The sequence below is a fragment of the Dasypus novemcinctus genome, chromosome 5 (assembly GCF_030445035.2).
Source record: "Dasypus novemcinctus isolate mDasNov1 chromosome 5, mDasNov1.1.hap2, whole genome shotgun sequence".
NCBI lineage: Eukaryota > Metazoa > Chordata > Mammalia > Cingulata > Dasypodidae > Dasypus > Dasypus novemcinctus.
Genome location: NC_080677.1, coordinates 92,950,833 through 92,971,564, shown reverse-complemented (window position 1 = coordinate 92,971,564; position 20,732 = coordinate 92,950,833). Strand labels below are relative to the sequence as shown.

The 20,732-nt window shown below is 38.2% G+C and overlaps 1 protein-coding gene and 1 non-coding gene across 3 annotated transcripts in view; both read right to left on the bottom strand.

The window, feature by feature from the left end:
• Positions 1-20,732, bottom strand: part of MET (MET proto-oncogene, receptor tyrosine kinase) — a 118,736-nt gene that overhangs the window by 73,365 nt on the left and 24,639 nt on the right. For both annotated transcript variants that reach the window (XM_004449291.3, NM_001281764.2), the window contains exon 2: positions 15,790-17,006. In XM_004449291.3, the coding sequence (XP_004449348.2) occupies positions 15,790-16,992 (1,203 nt within the window). In that variant the 5' untranslated portion in view covers positions 16,993-17,006. The remainder of the gene's footprint in view (positions 1-15,789; positions 17,007-20,732) is intronic.
• LOC111759843 (small nucleolar RNA SNORA29) lies at positions 15,657-15,798 on the bottom strand. Its single transcript, XR_002793708.1, has one exon. It is a non-coding gene; the product is annotated as a small nucleolar RNA SNORA29 (small nucleolar RNA).

Here is a 20,732-nt window from a genome sequence, read left to right as displayed (position 1 = left end):
GACAAAATGATTCATAAAGAAAAATTTCCCAAATGAGGCAGATTTTGATGCTTAGCGTAGAAAGGTTTTCTGCTTTTCTCTATTAAGTTAAAAGAAGACAAATTTTAATGTATTTACTCGGAGAAGTAAAAGAGATATCCTGGAGACAGAACACCAATTACCCTGTACTAACCAATAAAACAGAAGTGGTCTTGCAGAAGATGGTAAGAGCCGTGGTCTGTTGATGTGCCTAACAGTGTCACACTCAAGAGAAACAGACTGGTGATTGCCTTAGTGGAGGGCTAGGGAAGAAGTGGTGAAAGATGGATGAAATGAGAGTCCTTCAATTGTACTCCAATATACTGTTCAAACCCATACTATAGTCTAGCCTGCCATCACTGGTATCACCTCTTAGCCCCCATTTTCACCTTACCATTACAGAAAGATACTCTTTCCTTATCTTCACCCTTTGCTCCTGATATAGCTGCTTGTCAGATACCGCATTCTACAGGAAACCCTTCTCATTGACTGAGGTCACTGAGGCCCTTAGCAAGCAGTCTTCCCGTATCATGGTATCTAAAACAAGGCCAAGTGCAAGAAAATTCCTTTCTGTACAAAGCATGTATGTGGTGCCACAATGCAGACTAATCCTATGGTCACAATAGGGGAAATTTTGAAAAAGTCCGTCACGTTTTATTTCTTTTTCTTAACACATACATTGTTTGCAACTTGCAATAACAGGTTGGCAGTTAAAAGTGGAAATCTACGATTCCAAATACAAACTTCATGGAAGGGCACTAGTACCAGGGCTCACAAAATGTCCATTAGAAGGAGTTGCCTAAGGGACCTCATACAGACAGTATCATCTACTTGAAGAGTAAGTTCTGTTGAAAGGCTCCAGAGAAAGCCTAAAGAAGCAGAGAAGTGGATGCCTCTTCCTTTTTTTAATGGCTTTAGTTCTGTTTTTTTCAATTTTGTTAAGTACAGAACTTATCTGTTCACCCTTCCTATCTTCATATTTTATTCTCCTTTTTTTCCTCCTCTTCCCTTTGTTCTTCGGATTCATCTTGAACCCAAACCTGTGATGAAGGGGTGGTGGTGGTGGGGATGGCGTCTTTAAGTAGTTGTGTCAGGAAGGGGCATAGGTAATAGTGAGCGGAACTTGCCGGTGTTGCTTCAGTATTAATTTAAGTACTGGAAACTATAAATTAGATTTTAGAGATTTGGAGGAGAGAATGTAAGATTGTTTCATCTAAAAAATAATTTTTACTAATCATCATTTGAAATATAGGGCCTTCTTTTAATTATTTACTCATTCAATAAATATGTATTTTGTTCAAGCTGTTGGGGTAAGTACTGGGATAAGACAATAGAAGCCACAGTCTGCATCTTCAAGGGGTTAATGAGGGAAGCCAGGGAGCAGATCACTTGAGTGTAGTAAGTGATACGGTAGAAATAAGCAAAGGACTACGGGAGTCCTCAGGAAAGGCAGCTAATCCAGAATGGGGGATGAGGGAAAGCTAGAGAGGGTTTCCTGGGGTGAAGAAATGCCTGAGAAGGGCTTAAAGGGCAGGATGGAATGGAATATTAACCTAACCAGATGAGTATGAGAGGGAATTTGAGGCAATTGACACAAGAAGGGTAAAGGCAGGGTTGCAAGGGACACTGATGAATTCTCAGAACTGTGGGAATGATAGGCTAAAGGTAAGGAAGGGCGATAGTGGGGTGCTGGAGCCAGCTAGTGCCGGCTTGTAAGAGCCAACATCTCTTCCCAGTTCTTGTACAGTGATCTCACCTTGTAGCTTGAAAGTGGCACAGTGGGAATATGTAAAACAGGGAAATTGGCAAATGCTACAAATCAGGGCTTCCGTCCTCTTCCCCCAGAGCTAAATATTTACTAGTACACTACTGGGTGTCGGGGAGCACCAAGAGATAGCCTGGGCCACTGTAAGAAAGTCCTTGCGTATCATGCTTTAGAGTGTGGATTTTACTCTGAAACCACTGGGGAGCCCTCAAAATATCTTAGAGAAGACAGTTACATGAATGGATTTGCTTTGGAGAGAGATTACTCAGTCTGGCAGCAGTCTGGAGACAAATAGATTGGTTGGGGATGAGGATGGAGCCAAGGAGATCTAGTTTTATCTTACTGGCATAATTTTCAATACACTAATAAAGGAAAATCCGTCTGGAATGATAACATCTGATTTTCTGTTTTTGCTTGTGTGTATATAGAAGGAGAAAAGAAGTAAGATTTTTAAAAACTTCATATTTACCATGAATAAAGCCAGGGTTTACTTTGAAGAAGGAAGAGTGGAGACTGAATTAGAGTGTGCTAATGAAGAAGGCTGAGAGGTGGGCTAAATGATTCCTTGGGAATATTAAGTTTCTTGATTAAATAGGTGCTGTTAGTTGCACCCAAACCAGCAGCTGAGTAAGTACTTAAGAAAGTCTTAAATAAGGCTGGTGGGAAGAATGAGAATGTCAACATGGGTTAATGAATGAGAGAGGTTGTGTAAACTATTACTTAATCCCAGTCGAGGGTTTCCTGAGCCACTAGGGAACTGTGTTGAGGTTGACAGACAAGTATAAGGTAAGAAGGAAGCAGAGTATTAAACAAACAATATAATAGTTCAGTTTAACTTGTGATTAACTCATAGCTCAGAGTATAAAATGAAAGTCTATTAATGAGAAAGGCAACATGAAGCGATGCCAATGTCATTATTAAAATAATTGTCTAGGCATTCCCTGGGACAGAGATTTTATTATATATTGGTGGAGAAAGTAGAAAATCCAACCATTTCTTAACTGGTCCTGGAACCCCCAGCATACAGAGTATTAAACAAGCACTGAGAATTATAGGGCAGGGTGCGAGGGTACAGAGAATGAAAGGAGAGCCAACATCTTCAGGCTTTAATATCTAAAGCTCACACAAATACTAAATTAATATTTACTTTTGAAAATTTAGGTGTTTATTTTCCAAACACTTCATAATCCTTTCTTTTACATGAGTTCATCTGCATTCGGTTGGATTGTTATCTTATCATGAGGGTCATAAGATACCCAGTATCATATAGTTTACACCATGGCTGCCCCAGATCCCAGAATAATTGGGGAAAAAATTTTTTTTTTTTAATAAAGAACTTTCTTTTGTTAGGTGTGGTAAAGTCCTGGCTTACATTTTTCTGTGCCTATAACTGTGCCACAGATAGTGGACTCCAGATTTTCAATCTGAGGTGAACATCTTTTCCAGTGAAGAATCTACTAAAAAGAAATGGAGACAGGAGAGGGGCAGGGGGACTATTAAGATGTCATCGTGCTACTTACCCAGTCTACAACCCTGAAATTCCTATTCGTGTTCTCATAAACACTTGATTCTAAAAAATTTCTAGAGGGATAATATCAGAATCATTATCACAATTCACCATATATATTTTTAAATTAGGTGTATATTTTAGTACTTTCGTACTTTGGATGACTCAGGCATTTGAAACGAGGAAGTTCTCACACCAGGAGAAAGATGCAACCTGTTTGTAAGGGGAAAAAACTGGAACAATCTGGAGATTGATGTGTAGGTAAGATGGAGGTAGACATTGAGTCTAGTTCTTCTATGAACTATTTTGTAGGAGTTCAAACAAATGAACCTGAGCCCCATGTATGGACATGAACAAATCTCAGAGACCAAAGGAAAAAGATAAGTGGTGTCGGCTACATGCTGCCTTGTGTATGAAGTTTTTAAATCAGCAAAAGAATACTTGCCCCCAAATTTTGTGTACGGATGCACAAATACAGGGAAGGAAGAAAGGTGTATCTTGGAATATTAACTATAAGATGGTGGTTATCCTGCAGGAGGGAGGGCTGTGATTTCTGGGAGGGGACCCCAACTCAGTCAGGAATTTCTCTAAATATCTATTGATGGTAAAAACAAGAATATGTTTAGTTGAGTGTAAGGAAAATTACTCACTTCCCTCTCCCCCATATTGCTCTAGATAAACCCAATATCACTGGTGTTTTTCAAATTAGAAATACTTCTGAATTACTCTTACTAATACAGTTACTGGTCCTGTTTACCATGATGTTGGAGCCACAAATAAGTTTACATTTAATGAATCATCAGATATATTATATCTTATTATAGATTCCTCTTCTTTATTCATTTAATTAAGTCCCTTAAGTAGTAGAATCATCTAACTTGACCTCATATTCTCCTCTATTACTGTGCTTTAGGGCACTTACAGAGTCCTGGAAATTCAACTTGTTAAATACATGAAGAAAAATAATCTCACCTCCTATTATAGTTCCTAGGCTTTTGTATAGTTCCTGCACACACTGTGGTCTTATAAGCAATCTCTTGCACTCAAGATTCTGGTCACCTTACTGGAAAGTAAATAGTCCTGTGCCTGTAATTACATCCTTCAGGAAGGGCCAAGCCAGTGACCTCTCTGACTTGAGGCACAGGAATACGTCCTGAAGATGGAATGCCTCCTATTCCCAGACTTGGTCTTTTCCCTTGGCAAATACCATTTCTTTCCTGGCCAAAGGAAAGTGACCAAAGTGAATGCAGAAAGAGGCGAATATTTCTTTCAATTCCCAGAGAAGTCCTCATACATATTTTTATACCTGCATTTCAAATTGTCATGATTTGCAGGGATGGCAAAAACAATGTTTATTATGATTCAGTCATAAAAATGCATTATTAAATTTTAGCAACAATTTTTATCCAAACACTCAGGCAATTCAGATGTTCTCAGTTTACTGTGTAAATATATAGGTTTCTTTTGAAAGGGAACTTTTATCAAATAACATCAATATCTACCATCTGCAATAGGTACAAAGAAGCTTGACAAAGTGCCTGCCCTCTAAGAAATGCAAACTTATTTAGATATTTCCATGATTAAGTGTATCTGGAGAAACATGTGTAAAATAAAAGACAAACTATGTCTGGAAGCTGGAGCTGGAGAAACTTTCCTGTAAATGCGAACAATAAAAAGACTGCACTGGCTGGAGAGCACACACTTGCACAGTCAGTGGTGGTCATGACATCCTTGTGAGTCCCAGGAGCTCTGTCTCTCCTTTGGCATTCTACATCACATGATTCTCATGAGAAGGAAATGGTCTAAAAATGGATGCAATTGTGCAGAGTACAGTAAACAGATGCAGAAAGACAATGTGATTTGGGGTCACCTCAGCATCACACTCCCTTGGATTCTATTAACTTTGATAACTTTAAAAGTTTCAAAAGAGCTTATTCTGTGTGCTCTCAAGTGGCCATGATTCTCTTTGCCACAGGACTTATTGGAAGCAGGACACTCTTCAGACCCAAGGAAAATATGTTCTGACAAATAGGGTCCCCATTTTTTGGACACAGAAGAAAGGAGAGTGGGATAAGAAAGAAACAATTTGGACCCATATAAGATATATCTATTTTCAAAGAAGTTGATTAAAATGACAGGCTATAAGGGGCGGTGGGCATGACAGCTACCTAAATTATGTCCTTAGCATCTACCTTAAAATGTACACATTGCCTTTTTCATATTAAGACTCACTTAATGAAAATTGACTTATTTGGAAAAATCAAGGTACTACCAAAGTTAAACACATGCCAACTTTATTTATTTTCAACTGTGGTTATAATAAAAGTCATTGATTTTTTAAATTAAAAAAGCCATTAAATTCTCCAGCACAGAACTACTTCTTGTGATAGGTCCCCCCTGCCCCCAGATGGCTCCCTAATCTTTGATCATTGTTTTTTGCTCACTGTTTGTGCTTGTTTTCTGCTCGTTGTCTGTTTTCTCTTTAGGAGGCACCGTGAACCAAACCCGGGACCTCCCATATCAGAGGTGGGACCCCAACCACTTAAGCCACATATGCTCCTTGTAAGTATAAATTAATATGCACCCATGGCTAGAACACACTTTAAAAAGTGGTTAAGGGAAGTGGGTGTAGCTTAGTGGTCGAGCACTTGCTTCCCACATATGAAGCCCTGGGTTCAATGTCTAGTACCTCCTAAAAAAACCCCCACCATAAGCATTAAAAAAAAAAGTGGTCGAATGTAGCAGCATGTAGTTAAGATGTAAAGCTTCTGAAAAATTAGTAGTAATTATTAATTCATTATATACAGACTACAATCTTGCTTTTTCTAAAATTTTAAACTTTATGCAAAAAGTTAACTTTTAACTTTATGTAAAAGTAAACTCATGATGACATTTTTTCACTATTTTACAAAATTTTGATATTACCTCTCATTTGCTTTCAAAGACATTTATTTCCCTCATAGCATATTTCATAAATTATCATGACATACTATATTTGTTCACTGGTATGACTGTTTATTGTTATCTCCTCCACTAGTCTTTTTACTTCATAAAGTCAAGAATCATGTCTCTCTTATTCACCACTGTAATACCAGCAGGCTTAGGCACTCAAGAAACATCTGTTGCATTTCTTGTTTAATCTTTGTTGTATGAATAAATCCTTTCCTTCTGTCTCTTGTTGAAAGAATGATTATAAGTTTTTGGTCATTTTATACCTGAAATAAAATGGTTAGGTTTCTAGTACTTCACTTAAACTAATAAGATGAAGAACAAGCATGTCATGCAATTAGCTTAAATAAAATGGAAAATATTGCATATTTTATTGTCAAGATAATTTTTAGAGGTACTCGTTTTTACTACTGATGGCCACTGCATTAGCGCTTGTAATTTGCTTTGTGCATTAGCAGTAAATACTATTGATTCCCCCAGAGCTAACAAACCAATTTAATCTTCCGCTTTTTCCCATTTCCTGAGCATCACTCCATCTACAGTTTAGTGAGTAGACTGGTGCTAAATCCAAGTGTTAATCAGATTTTAAATTTAAAATGCCACTAGAAAATTTAGTATCATACAGATTTACACTTTTCTGGTACGTGAACACAAATTCTAACAAATCATGAATAAGCTAAGTATTTCGAGATGACAACCTACTAAATTTAATTTCCATAAAATCAGCTCTAGGATGGAATGCTTTACCAATCAAAACTGACCTTATTTCACCCTTTTTACCTAGGGCACGATTTGAAATATCACCTACCATTTTAATGCCCATTGATTGATGAGCATTTTAGTGATTTACCCAACTAAGACAACTGAAGTCAGACTTCGGTCTGATTTTACAATGTATCTTTTTTGTTTTATAGTTATACTACTTATAAACCATTTCTCCCCTTTGTAAACATGAAGAATGGTTAAAACAAACATTTAGCCTACATTTGCATGCATTTGTAAAGCATGTTTTTATCCCTTGTTCAAAGGCTGGAGAATATTTTTGACGTACACACAGGTAGACACACTTCATCTGCTCCAAAGTTAGCCTTGGTCTTGGGCAAAGAGCAGTACATTTCTTCCCCAAGGCAGAGAAGGCTTTTAGGATAGGAAGTCAACACTGCTTAGCAAGTAATCCATATGCAAATAAACCTGTTTGGAACATTTTAGTTAGAAAAATTTATACTTAGCAGAATGGAATGAGGCCAGGATCCTAGAATCACTTAATCACTTTCACTATTATTTAAAAAAAAAAATTCTAGGAGCTTTAATGACTTCAAGAGTAGCTGGGCCCTTGGTTTCATTTCCCTGATAAATGAGCACTTTAGAACCCTGACTGGCTGCTGGGATGTGCCTTAGAGCACAAATCTGGGCACTGAATCATCCTGGACTCCATGTGCCCCCTGAATCAGTATCTGTGCCAATCCATGAATAAGCAACGGCAGAAATTCCTGGTGGGTCCTCTATCCAAATTCTGACAGATCCTCATTTTCCTTGTTAGAGGGAGGAGATGAGAATGCAGGGTGGGAGGGGCCACAGATAAGATAAGTCTGAAGGGTATAACACCCCCAAATCTGAAAAGTTATTATGATTTTAAAAATCCATTATTACTCAAGAAGGTTAAAGTCCTTATCAAAACGCAGGACTCCACATGCTTCCTTCCAGAAGTCTCTAGTCACCTAGTATGGCAGTGAAAATATCATGTATTAGAGCCAAAGCTTTAAATTTTGTCTTTTCCATAATAAAAACTTTATGCTTTTCTTTCCTTTTGCTTGAACTCCTTACTGTCTGCTACACCAATTTTATGAAATGAACCTTCATATAGAAATCATCTCTTTATATAAAACACAGGCCATATCACCTGTTTTAAAAGACATTAAGAAAAATGAATTGAAAATGCAAGTGACAGTTAATTCTCAATTAAATGGGAGATATGATCAATTATATCATAAATCAATATATTCCATAGGTATAGCCTAATTACCTTTCAGGTGACAGTTTTAATCTTTCCACAACACAGCATTAACTGTGTATTTTTATAGTTAATTCGCAAAAATGCCATGCCTTAGCTTTTTCATCTCTTTTTTTGGGTGAACTTACACATGAGCCATGAAATGGCTTAGTAGGAGGGGTTAGTAGGATGAAAGGAAAAAGGCAGAAGGCCTCTGTTATATGTTTTTTAATATCCCAATGGGGTGCCCATTGATCTTGGTGTTTCTAAATTCTGGAAAGAAAATGTAAAAATTTAAAAAATAAAGTAATGAAATATGCCATTTTAATGGGAGGGGTGGCATGGAGAATTCAAATAAAGAAGTTAGGTAGCAGAGACTCCCTGAGTCTGGGAGAGAATAAAGAAGAGTTTGTAGAAGAAAAAGGAATCAAGTGTAAAATTAATGAACTTCGGCTTAGGTTTTTTTTAGGAGGAACTGGGATTGAACCCAGGGCATTGTATGTGGAAGGCAGGTGCTCAACCACTGAGCTACATCCAGTCCCAGTTTTTTTTTTTTTTAAGCATCACATGGAATTATTATGCCTCAAGTATTTTTTTCCTTGCAAGATTTTGCTTTGGGAGCTATTATATTTGGCATATGACCAAGATACTTAGTTTTTTGGTTTGGAGGACTGTTTAATATAAGAACTAAGGAATACCCAATAGTATTTTAAAAATAGGATAACATTTTATCATTTCAGGGCACAGGAAATAAAAAGCCCCTGAAATCTGACTTCACATTTTTCATCCTTAACACAAAGTAATTCTCTTGAGAATGCTAGACTGTTTAAATAAGACATGCTAAACCAGTTAATTACATGGCTGTTATCTGTAATATTGCCTCTATATTTACAGGTCAAATGGTGTGGAAATAGAAATATGGCCTATGAAAATTATAAATCTTTGTTTATTTTATTAAATATTATGAGACATGCCCTAAGGATATGAGATCAATAATGGTCCTTGTGGTTTCCTGATGGAAGACTGCAATTATTTTCTTCCATTACAACTTAAATGTAACCCAATTTCACTCATCTATCATCTTTATAATAGTAATAAAGAAACATCACTGTATGTTTATTTTTCTGTCTATTCCTATTATCCCTTGTTTGCATCTTATTTTGATATTTGTTCCCATTCCAAATGGTTCTAATCACTTTGCTTTCTTTCTTTGATGGTTCTGCTGTGCTGGCCCTTTAACTTTGGCACTCTTTGAAACGGAGATGGAAAATTACTACTTTGTTTCCTTTATTTTGGGAAGCAGTTGGCTACTTTTTGAATTTGAGGATAAATGATATTTAAAAACAAGGAAGCTTGATTCAAACAACCTATGAGGTTTACTTTTTCTAAAACAGCACTATCAGCAAATGCTTAAATGGATGCAGTGTATGACTAAGAACATAAGCACAATATCTCACAGTACTATAGGCTGTTAGAATGGAAAGTTGGGGAAAAGAGGACATTTTATACCTTCCAGCTTGACTGTAGTAACATTGGGATTCACTTTTCTTCCTCCCTCTCTACTCATTTTTAAACTAGTAAGTTTTTTAAAAAAAGGGTACGAATTAAGTATTATGGAGGTGGGTAACTCAAAGTAGAAATAGAAGTGAAAGACCCTTACAAGCAATAAGACTGTAATGTGACTACCAGAAAACAATTCAGTAACTTAGTCTGCCTTTCTTTCTATTTTAAAAAATTTTATTTATTTCTCTCCTCTTCCCCACTCTCCCAACCCTCAGTTGTGTGCTGTGTCCACTCACTGTGTGTTCTTCTGTGTCTGCTTGCACCTTTGGCGGCACTGGGAATGTGTCTTTTTGTTGTGTCATCTTGCTGCGTCAGCTCTCCAGGTGTGCGGGGCCACTCCTGCGCAGGCTGCACTTTCTTTCCGCTGGGCTGCTCTCCTTGCAGGGCGCACTCCTCGCGTGTGGGGCTCCCCTATGCGGGGCCGCCCCTGCGTGGTACAGCACTCCTTGCACATGGCAGGTCTGCGTGTGGGCCAGCTCCACTCGGGTCAGGAGGTCCTGGGTGTTGAACCTGGACCCTCCCATATGGAAGGTGGACTTTCTATCATTTGAGCCACATCCGCTTCCCAGTCTGCCTTTCTTTAAACAAGTATTCCTTAAACTAATAGCTACTGTTTATTAAGTGCCAAGGACTAAGTTAGGACCTTTTACAAACATTATTCCACTTGGCCACACAGTAGTCCTGCGAGTAGGACAATGGTTTAGAGGGTTTAAATAATGCTCTGATGGTCATACAGGTAGAAAATGGTGGACCTCATATTTGAACCCAAATCTCTTTGGCTTTGTTCTCATTTCATTAGGTCATGCTTCTTCCCCAAAAGCTAAATTTATGATGCTTTTACGGTGCCAAGTACTATTATTATTATTATTTTAATTATTTATTTCTCTCCCCCGCCCCGGTTGTCTGTTCTCTGTGTCTATTTTGCTGCGTGTTCTTCTTTGTCTGCTTCTGTTGTTGTCAGCTGCACGGGAATCTGTGTTTTTTTGTTGCGTCATCTTGTGTCAGCTCTCTGTGTGTGTGGCGCCATTCCTGGGCAGGCTACACTTTCTTTCGCGCTGGGTGGCTCTCCTTACGGGCGCACTCCTTGCGTGTGGGGCTCCCCTACGCGGGGGACACCCCTGTGTGGCAGGGCACTCCTTGCACGTATCAGCACTGCGCATGGGCCAGCTCCACACTGGTCAAGGAGGCCCGGGGTTTGAACCGTGGACCTCCCGTGTGGTAGACGGACGCCCTAACCACTAAGCCAAGTCTGCTTCTGGTGCCAAGTACTTAATACATTAATGTACCATATACATTATTCCTATTCTTCAGAAACCTCTGACACAGGTATTATTATCACCTGCATTTTACAGATGAGGAGATCAAGGCTCTGAGAAGTAACTTGACAAAAATCACACAGCTGGTTGCAATAAGTCAGGGCTTCCACTCAGGTCTGCCTGGCACCCAAGTGTATGCTTTTCCCCTTCAACTAACAAACTGGTCACTAAAACGACCACTATGTTTGCGAAAATATTTGCCCAAAGTCTACTTTTATTCTTTTCAAATGCTTATATAGAGAGTAAAATTTTGATAACGGGATTACAAGAAGACCAACATAATCTGATGAATGTATTTTCTGGGTAAGTGAGAGCTATTTCAAGAATGCCTTTTTATTTCAACTTTGATTAAAAATCTTTCAAAAACCCATTATTCTACTTCACTCAGTAAGTGTAGAATCTTTGTTGATAAGGAGATTTTAAAAACTCCCTTGTTCAATATCAATTCTTATTTGTAGGAGATTGGCCCAATGTGTTCTGATGCTAGGTCTTTCCTGGAATAATTTTAATGTTAACAAATCCCTGATATGAGACTTTTGGAAATTCCAGTTAATTTGCTTAAAATTAACTGAATTTTTAACACTTTTTACCCAAGAATAAGGTAAGATTTTTTCCCTTCCCAAATTTGTGGCTTTACAAAGTCTCCATATTATGGGGCATTTTCTCCATTACTTTATTTCAAACAATAATGTGCTGTTTAGGGAATACACATTAGCTGAAAACAACTTCAATCAATACTAGTTTAGAATGATTATAGAGGCCACCTGGTGAACGGGTTAAAAGGAGGCAAAGCAATTGCAGGCAGTTTTAGTAATTATTCTTGGGTATGCAATCTCACAGTTTTAAGTGTTAGAAGCCACTCTAAACAAATCTTTTAAGAATCAATTTTAAAATAATATAGTAAATGCTTATATTGTGATGCTCAAGAATATATATTTATAGAACAATATACTACATTACATGAATATTAATTTAGGTGATTATATATCTGCAATTTGGGGCTAAGTTTCCAGAGACAGAATTAAATGTGGAGTCAAAGAATTCTGAAACTCAAATAACTTAGAATTAAAATGCTGCCATCTGGAAGGTTATTAGATGACTGAAAAGGTAGCTTTAATGATGGTGATAAGAAAAGAAGATGCAGGTGAAGAGTATATTGAAGGATTTCATGAAATGTGAGAGTGGGAAGAGTAATATGTGACCTTAAATAAGCATGTGTAAGTAAATGAATAGCTTAAATACCTTTAGGAGACATCTGACTAATTCCTTTACATCTGAACACTTATATAAAATTCTTTTTTTGCAGTTCTTAGTAGAAAAATGAGGGATGGCTTTTATAATATTTGGAGTTGCCTTAAATTCATGGACATATAGTGTGATCCAATGTCTTTAAAAAAATCTTTCTCTGTTTTCCTATTTCAGAATAAAAAATGTTTTCCCTTATGTCCATTGAGGGACACAGAGAGAAGGTGGCTAATTTGGGTCACCCAGGGCTAAGGACAATGGTGATGGGCTGGCTCACTCATTATAGCTCTGGGGCTTGGCTGGGGCTTGGCTGTGGAGACTTGGCTCTCGATGTTCGCGTGTGCACAAAGGAATAGGGCAGCCTCAGCTGCTGGGCCAATGGGGGATGCAGCCGAGCCCTTTCTGCCTGGGTGTTGAACAGCCTGGAGAGGGTCCTGGCAATAGCTTCTCCAGCATTTGCAGCAGTTTTTATAGCTGATCAATGCAGAGAGATAAAGCCAGGCCTGATGTACTTGGTGGACTCCAAGAATTTAAGTCTTGTTCTGGTATTCTCACTTTTTAATCCTGTATCCATAAAAGCTTTCTGAACATAGTGGGCAGCTCAAGGATGGTCAGAAAACTCCTTCAGCGGCTGTGCTCACATACTCAGGACGGGCCAGAAGCCTAAGAGAGAAGTTACTGCTGCAGCTTTCTCACCCTTGTCCACTTAGCACACAATAGTCCCTCAATAAGTACCTGACTAATTAGAGATGTTAATAACAAAACTACAGTATGTTTTGTTTATTTATCAAACTTTATGCCAAAATAAAAACTCAGTTCCAAAAAGTAATTGGAGGGAGCAGATGTGGCTCGAGCAGTTGGGTCCTGCCTCTCACATGGGAGGTCCTGGGTTCAGTTTCTGGTGCCTCATAAAAAAAAGACAACTAGTAGACAAGAACGCACACACCAAACAGACACAGAGAGCAGACGGCGAGTGCAAATAATGGGTGGGGGTGGGGGGGCATAAATACATAAATCTTTAAAAAAGATAAAAAAGTAATTGGAAGGGTCACTTGTCTCCTGCCAAGTAAATGTGTACAAACAAACTGGAGTCATCTTATTGCTTAGAGTTTCTCCAGACTGGACTGATCTTGCAAATCATTTTATTTTTGCCTGTATAATGGCTCTAGGTGACTTCATTTTAAGATGAAGTTGGGAAATAATTACATGCTGATTATTGGGGGCAATCCAATGTCTTTCTGTGGATGGGGTATGTGAAAACAGACAATGGGTATAGTCTTGGAGGATCATGATCTTTGGTAACCAGAGAAGATAAACAGATGAATAAATAGGGAAGTTTAAACGTGTTTGTTTTCGTGGAATTTGACCAATGTAGAAATTGGCTTCTCCTCTAAGACTATGTTGGTAAGTTCCATCTTGGTTCCCACAAGAATTTTTGTGATGGGAGTGATAATGGTTTCAGGAGTGGTTAGTGCATTTTGGGCATTTTTCCTGGATGATAAAACTGACCTGAATTTTACTGGAAGATCCTGCCTTTTGTTCCCCTTGGAACACTAAAAAATTCAAAGGGGTAGAATAAAGTTCAGATGTGTTTGGAGAATTTCTAGAATTTGTAAGTATTTTTATATCTGGAGGCTAAAATGGACAAAATAGAATCATGAGATATCATTTTACCCTTGTAAGGTAAAGTCTCTTAATTTTTAACAGGACATGATTTAAATAGCAAAGTCATGTGTTCTAGAGGCCCTGGAGGAATTCCTAATAGACTCTTTCTAAACTTGCATTTCTAAAGTTACTTCTTGGGTGCAGGAAAAGTGTTTTCTCTGTATTGCTGTTAGTATTACACTTTTATTCCCTAATTATAGGTTTCTAAAGTCCTTTCATTTATTTTCTTTTGTGTTTTCCAGTGAAGAGGCAGCCTCATGAGCAATTCCATTCCATTATAGAGTATGCAACATATACCAAACATGTGAAGGCACAAATAATTCTAAGTTGGAATATCTGTGTATTTATATTATGTATATTCACATACTTTGGAGGCGAGGGGGGAAGTTATTGTTCATAATTGACCAAAAAATGAATTCACTTTTTCTTAAGTATTTTTATAGCTTCATGTAAAAAACAACCTGGAGTGTGCATTCAGGGAAGTATTCCAGACATTTAAGCCCAACAAAAGTGAACCAAACATTTCCAAATTCTTATGCCCTTGGTACCCTCCTGCAAATTGTATACTTAAGGACATGCTTAACGTTCTTCCTGTTTGCAATTATAATCTCTGCTACTTAGACTGAAAACTGCTATAGTGAGTATGATACACATTTACAAAGTTAAATTGTCTTCACAAAAGCTATACTATTTGTTGATCCAAATATGATCACTAGGAGTCATTATGTAAGGAGGCAGAACCTGGGCCATATGTTCAGATCTGGGTCCAAACCAAGGAAGCCAAGGTCACAACTAACTCTGAATTTGGTGCTTTTATTTTGATCAAGCGAACTGATTACCAGCAGTATATATCCTCTGGTTATAGCTGGTAGGCATCTACTCTAAAGCTTTTATTACCTCCAAATCAAAGGAACTAAGAATCTTCCTAATGTGCCTGTGAAAATAACATTTTCTATAACTGCAAACCATTATCAACAAAACATATTCATGTTTTTAAATATCAAATACCAACCAGGTAAAAATGATTAAACTAGAACTTGGTAGATAACATGTCTATTCAAGAAGGCAGTCCATGATTAAAGTCAAGATCCGAAGGAAGGATTTAGGAGCAAAAGCTTCTCTACAAAATGTTTTATTTACCAAAATTTCAAAGAAATTCTTCTTTTTAGTTAAGTCTCTTTCAGTCATGCCAAGAATATAGATTAATCATACCTATATGAGAGAATGGGGTCTCATAAGGAAAAAGCCTTCAAAACCCACAAATTAACTTGAACATCTTCTAAATGCTGCAAAGACTGCATTGGAACTCAATAGCTGTATTCTACAGAAATTGCTATTGTGTTAAAATTTGTGTATTTCTAACCAGGACAATTTATAAACTTACATGACTTAAATAGTCAAAGGTGTTGCAAATGTGCAAATCCAAGTTGTAAAATTATATTATTTTTTTCTTTTAGTTATCACATTAACTTTTCTTTGAGCTATGATTTTACTTGTAAATGGAGACTCCTCTAAATTTTCTTGAAATGAGTTTGCAATTTTTTTTTTAATGTGGGAAGGAAATGTTTATAAATTAACTATTCAAACTTTTCTTGTTTTACCAAATTTAACACATAGTATCAAAATGTCATAGGCACTAATTTTCTGTTCAGGAATTTCATATAGGAGGAGGACACACAGAAAATATCCTCCCTCTTCAGATCATGGCAATTTTCATCTATCCCAGAAGCACAGCCACTAAAATCTATTATTAAGAGTCTGTGTGACTTACCCTGTTAAAGCAGTGTTCATGGTTGGGCCCATAAAAATGCTGGAGACATCTCACGTTATTTTTGTTGACGATCTTGTTGAAGAATTCGTTGACATATTTGATCGGGAATGCACAGACAGCGGATCGATTCATTGGTTCGGCAGAATCTGGCTTGCTCTGTGCAAACACCCCGTAGAGAATGTCATCATTTGGGCTGGCACCTATTTGCTTAGCGAGATGGGCCCCAGGCTTACTGACATATGCAGCCTGAAGAATATTAAACACCTCCTGTCTTGTGGATCTCTTTCTTCTCTTTTCAGTGAGAATACACTCAAGAGGCATTTCCATGTAGGAATGCAATCCAGAGTCTACGGAACAGAATCTGATTATTCTTGTGTGAAAAGTCTGAGAATCTAGGGTTTCCCGTTGGACTGTCAAAAAGTAAATAAAATGGTTGCTTTCAAAGGCATGGACATACTTAATGGGGTAAGAATCTCGGAACTCAGGTAGAACATCAATATAGGACTGGTCTGTCAAAAACTTAAAACCATCTTGTGTTTCCTTGAGCCTTCTCACTGATATTGAATGCAAGGAATGATCGGGAAGGTAAGAAGAATTTATGGTATTGCCCACAAAGAAGTTGATGAAACGGTCCTTTACGGTCAGAAGGACTTTGGTTCCCAGGGCACTCACCACACAGTCGGGACACTGGCTGGGCTCTTCTTCTGGCTGTGGGGAGTACATACAACGAACCTCTGACTGTATGTCAGCAGTATTATGGGGTGGAAAGACGTGCCGCTGGCAGGTCCCTCTGTTGACGCTGCCACAGCTAATGAGCTGGTCGTCGTAGTATGTGTCAACAAGCAGAGCCATGTTGATGTTATCTCTCCAAGCACTGCCTGACAAATTGGCTTTGCTGCTGCAGTTCTGACACGGGACACAATCTGGGTGTTCCAACACAGGCCCGGTCTTATACTCAGCAACCTTCTGAAGGTCTTTGTCATTTAAGACGTAAATGTAGTTAACGGCACCGAGGTAAATGTGATGCTTGTGTAAAACGACATTCTGGATGGGTGTTTCTGCAGTGAAGTTGGGAAGCTGGTACTTCATATTCACATTCATCTCGGACTTTGCTAGTGCCTCTCTGCACTCCCCATTGCTCTTCTGCACCAAGGTAAACAGCAGCACAAGGATGCCAGGTGCAAGCACGGTGGGGGCCTTCATTGTGAGAAGTTTATCTGCCAAGACATGTTTAAGGCAAAAGCAGTTTAGCTGTCACTAGAAACAAAGGGGGGAAAACTGAGGAACTCTATCAGTTAAGCTATTAGAAACAAAGCTTTCTAACTGGACTTTTTATTTAAGAGCGAAAACAAAAACCTCTAGCTGGTTTCACATAAAGATGCATTGTGCAGATGGACATGACTCCACATGGTTTAATTTTAGAACTCAAGCCATGAAGGAGTAATTTTAGAGAGCCATTATGCGATGCAAACAACGTTCTGTACTAAGAACCACACGGCAACGAAGTTAGACTCATTCAGCAATGAAATAAGGAACATAGCAAATTTCTTTCTTATAACCCTTGTTGGTTGTTTAATGTGGTTTAATATCTGTGGTTAAATGACTAGGTTGATATTTAAACTTTTTCTGTTAGTCAAGTGAAAGAATTGTGGTTCAGATTCATTTATTCTAGAAATCACAGCAGGCATTGTTTCCCTGGAAGTATGTAGAATTAGTAGGCTAAATTTAGCTTCCTTTTGGAAGAAAACAATCATAAATTCTAGAAGCAAAATGATCACATGCTGTTTATAGGATTTTGTGTGGTGGAAGAAAGGTATGGTTATAAATTGGCTATAGTTAACCTATTGTTTTGGACAGACACATGTTTAATTTAATGTAAGAAAACTGGGAACCTAAAAACAGCAATCTGAAAACACGTAAATAAAATATAATTTTTAGGACTCAAGTCTTAGAACTATTTTTCAGGGAAAAACAACATATTGTTCATTACCAAGTCAAGAAGCTTATTTACTAAAATGAAAACATGCACAATGGACCATATTTCAACTAAGATGCAGGAATGGATTTGTTAACCAATTTTTTAAAACGTAAGGTGCACAAGTTGTAAACATTATGCGTTCTACATATAATAGTTACAGGCAGAGTGTTAGGTTGGGAAGGAGAGAACTTAGAATGAATAGAATGAGAAATAAGATGGAGTTCATTATGTTGTGAGTTCCAGGAGGGCAAAGACAAAATTGTTTTGGCTCATCACTATACTTCAAGTACTGGGCACAGAGCCTGGAACGGAGGAGGCATTAAGTAAGTATATGTTGAATAAATGAGTAAATGAAAAATTAAGTAAAGTAAAATAATTGATAAGTAGAGTAGCCAGAATTTGAACTAAATCTTTCTGACTCCAAAATCAAAGCTAATTTTACTCTACTAAATTGCTAGAAATTGGGAGCTTTAAGAAGGAATAGAAAATTACTGGAGGGTTTTGAACTGGAGAGTCAAAAAAGCAAGGTTTTATTCTAGGAAGCTTGATCCGGAGGCAAGGTGGCCTAGAACAAGGAAAGTCTTGCAATGGGAAGACCAATTGAGAGGATATTATTATGGCCCATGCAGAGATAATAAGTGCCAGAAACAGGTGGCCTCAAGAAGAGAAAGGAAGTGATGGATGACAGGCATATCTAAAGCAATACGATTTCAAATGAGTGGAGTACACAGGAGAAGGTAAAACTTCTTAGCCATCTGTGACCTGGGTAAAAGTGGAGCAAGTTACAAAAATAGGGTAGTCAGTATGTTTAGTTTGATGTGTCATTGAGGAATGAGTGAAAATGTTCTACTACAGGGATGACTGGTAGGTTTTATATTGTTTACTAATTCTGATTGATTAGAAGCAGGTGCCTGGAATGAGTGAAGAATGAAAATTCTTGGCAGAGTATTTGCATCAAAGAATAGAGGCGAATGAGAAGGACTGAGGAGGGGCCGTCCTCGCTGGCAAAGCAGCGCACAATGAATAATGCCTGCTGTGGGCAAGACAGTGGCAGGCGGAGGCATGAGTGCCAAATACTTGCCATCTCTGGATGAGAAAATTAAAAACTCTCTGTTGGTGGAGAAATTGGGACTGTAGTTTGGCTGTAGATAAACTTTGCATTTATCTGCATAGACATCATGGTTAAAACCAAGAGTGTATATGTTCATGGAGAGACAAGGTGAAGGAAGAAAAGGCAAATGAACAAAACCTTGGGGGAGTGCCCACATGAGACAAGGAAGGTCAGTGAGGCATCGAGAGAGCAGATACTGTGCTGTATCACAGAAGCCAAGTGGCCGTCTACAAAAGGAGGGTGCAGGCACATGGAAGATCTTTGTTGAACTTCAAGAGACTAATTTCAATAGATCCAATAATGGAGTCATATTAAATTGCAAGGGAATGTGTAGTGAGGAAGTAGAATGTTTGTCAAAGGAAGGACAGGCAGAAGGCAATAGCAGGGTCAAGTGGAGTTTACTCTTAAAATGTAGGAAAGCTATCTGCTCATGTTTGTTGCAAGCCTACTAAGGGCGAGGCACCTACCTAATTAGGTAGGCACTTAGAATACATGGACATCGTGCCCCTCTTCAGAAAGCTCACAGTCACTGGTGAAGGCAAATGGACTAACACACAGTTACAGGAACACATGGGAAGGGTGATCAACAAGACTGAAAATATTGCTAGAGCAGAGTCTTGAAGAAGGATGAGGAATGAAAATTCCTAGAAAGGAGTAATTTGTTCTAAAGGATAAAGACAGGAAAGAGCACATGGCATGATCAGGAGAACTGCAAGATGATGAGACTGGAGCAGTGGGGAAAACAAAGAGGCAAATGAGAGAAGTAAAAAATGTTAGAGCAATAGTCCGATGGAGCAAGCAGCATTCCAGGAACCCTGGAATGTAAGAAGTGTCACTTTTTCTGAGACAGCTGGAAAGGATGAAAAGTCAGATGAAGATACAGGATGTTGAAGGAATTCAGGGCAAATGACCTCAATATTTTCAAAATAAATTAGGGCCCAATATCATCTGCTGAAAATGATGGATGTAGAGGAGGCACCAGGGACTTCATGGTGGAAGAAGAGGTTTAGAATTACCACAGTCAGGCAGGCACACTGATGTTAGCAAGAAATGAACAAAAGAATTGCTTAGGAGTTCCAAGGGCTGCCGTAAGATAAGGTACAAGGTTTTGTGACTTACTCTTCAAATTCATGAGAGATGGAAAAAACCCAGGGTAGAAGGTCAAAGGTATAATGATATTAAGGGTCTAAAATGAAGACATCTGTTAGGAGAGCAGGCTTTGAAGGAGTAAGCAAGGCTAGAAAAGTACAAATGCACCAGAGGGCAAACAAGTCTCTAGTAAGGTAAAGAACTGGAAGAGTATAAACAATAACGACATTAATACTAATGGTGATGCGTATTGCGTGTTTCTCAGGCTGCAGGCATTCTGCTAAACCCTCGGATTTACCCTCTGATTCACAACACTGAAGCAGTTTCCCGAGCTAGGAGGAAGGGTGCACCTGAGACGAAATCATAAAATCAGAACACTGATTTGTCCCTTCCTCTTTCTAGCTGTGTGTCTTCAGACAATTTGTTCACCTCTAGGTATTAGGGCCCAAAATTCTCACAAGACTGCTGTAAGTATCAAAAAGAGACCTCACCTTTGAATGCACTTTGACAGTTACACAGTGTATATAAATGTAGGGAGGCTATACTTGCTATTTTTATATATAATTCTCATTGTTTTGAAATGTACTGGAATGTTTTTGGTGCTAATGAGGGAAAGAAGGTGACAATGAGTAGAGGAAAAAATTTCAGACTAATTGTCTGACAATTGCAAACTGTAAACAAACTGTAAATAACACACTGAAACCTTCTAGGGCAAAAAATTTCTATGTGAAAAGTTAAATGTGTTTCTCAATGTGATATCAATGT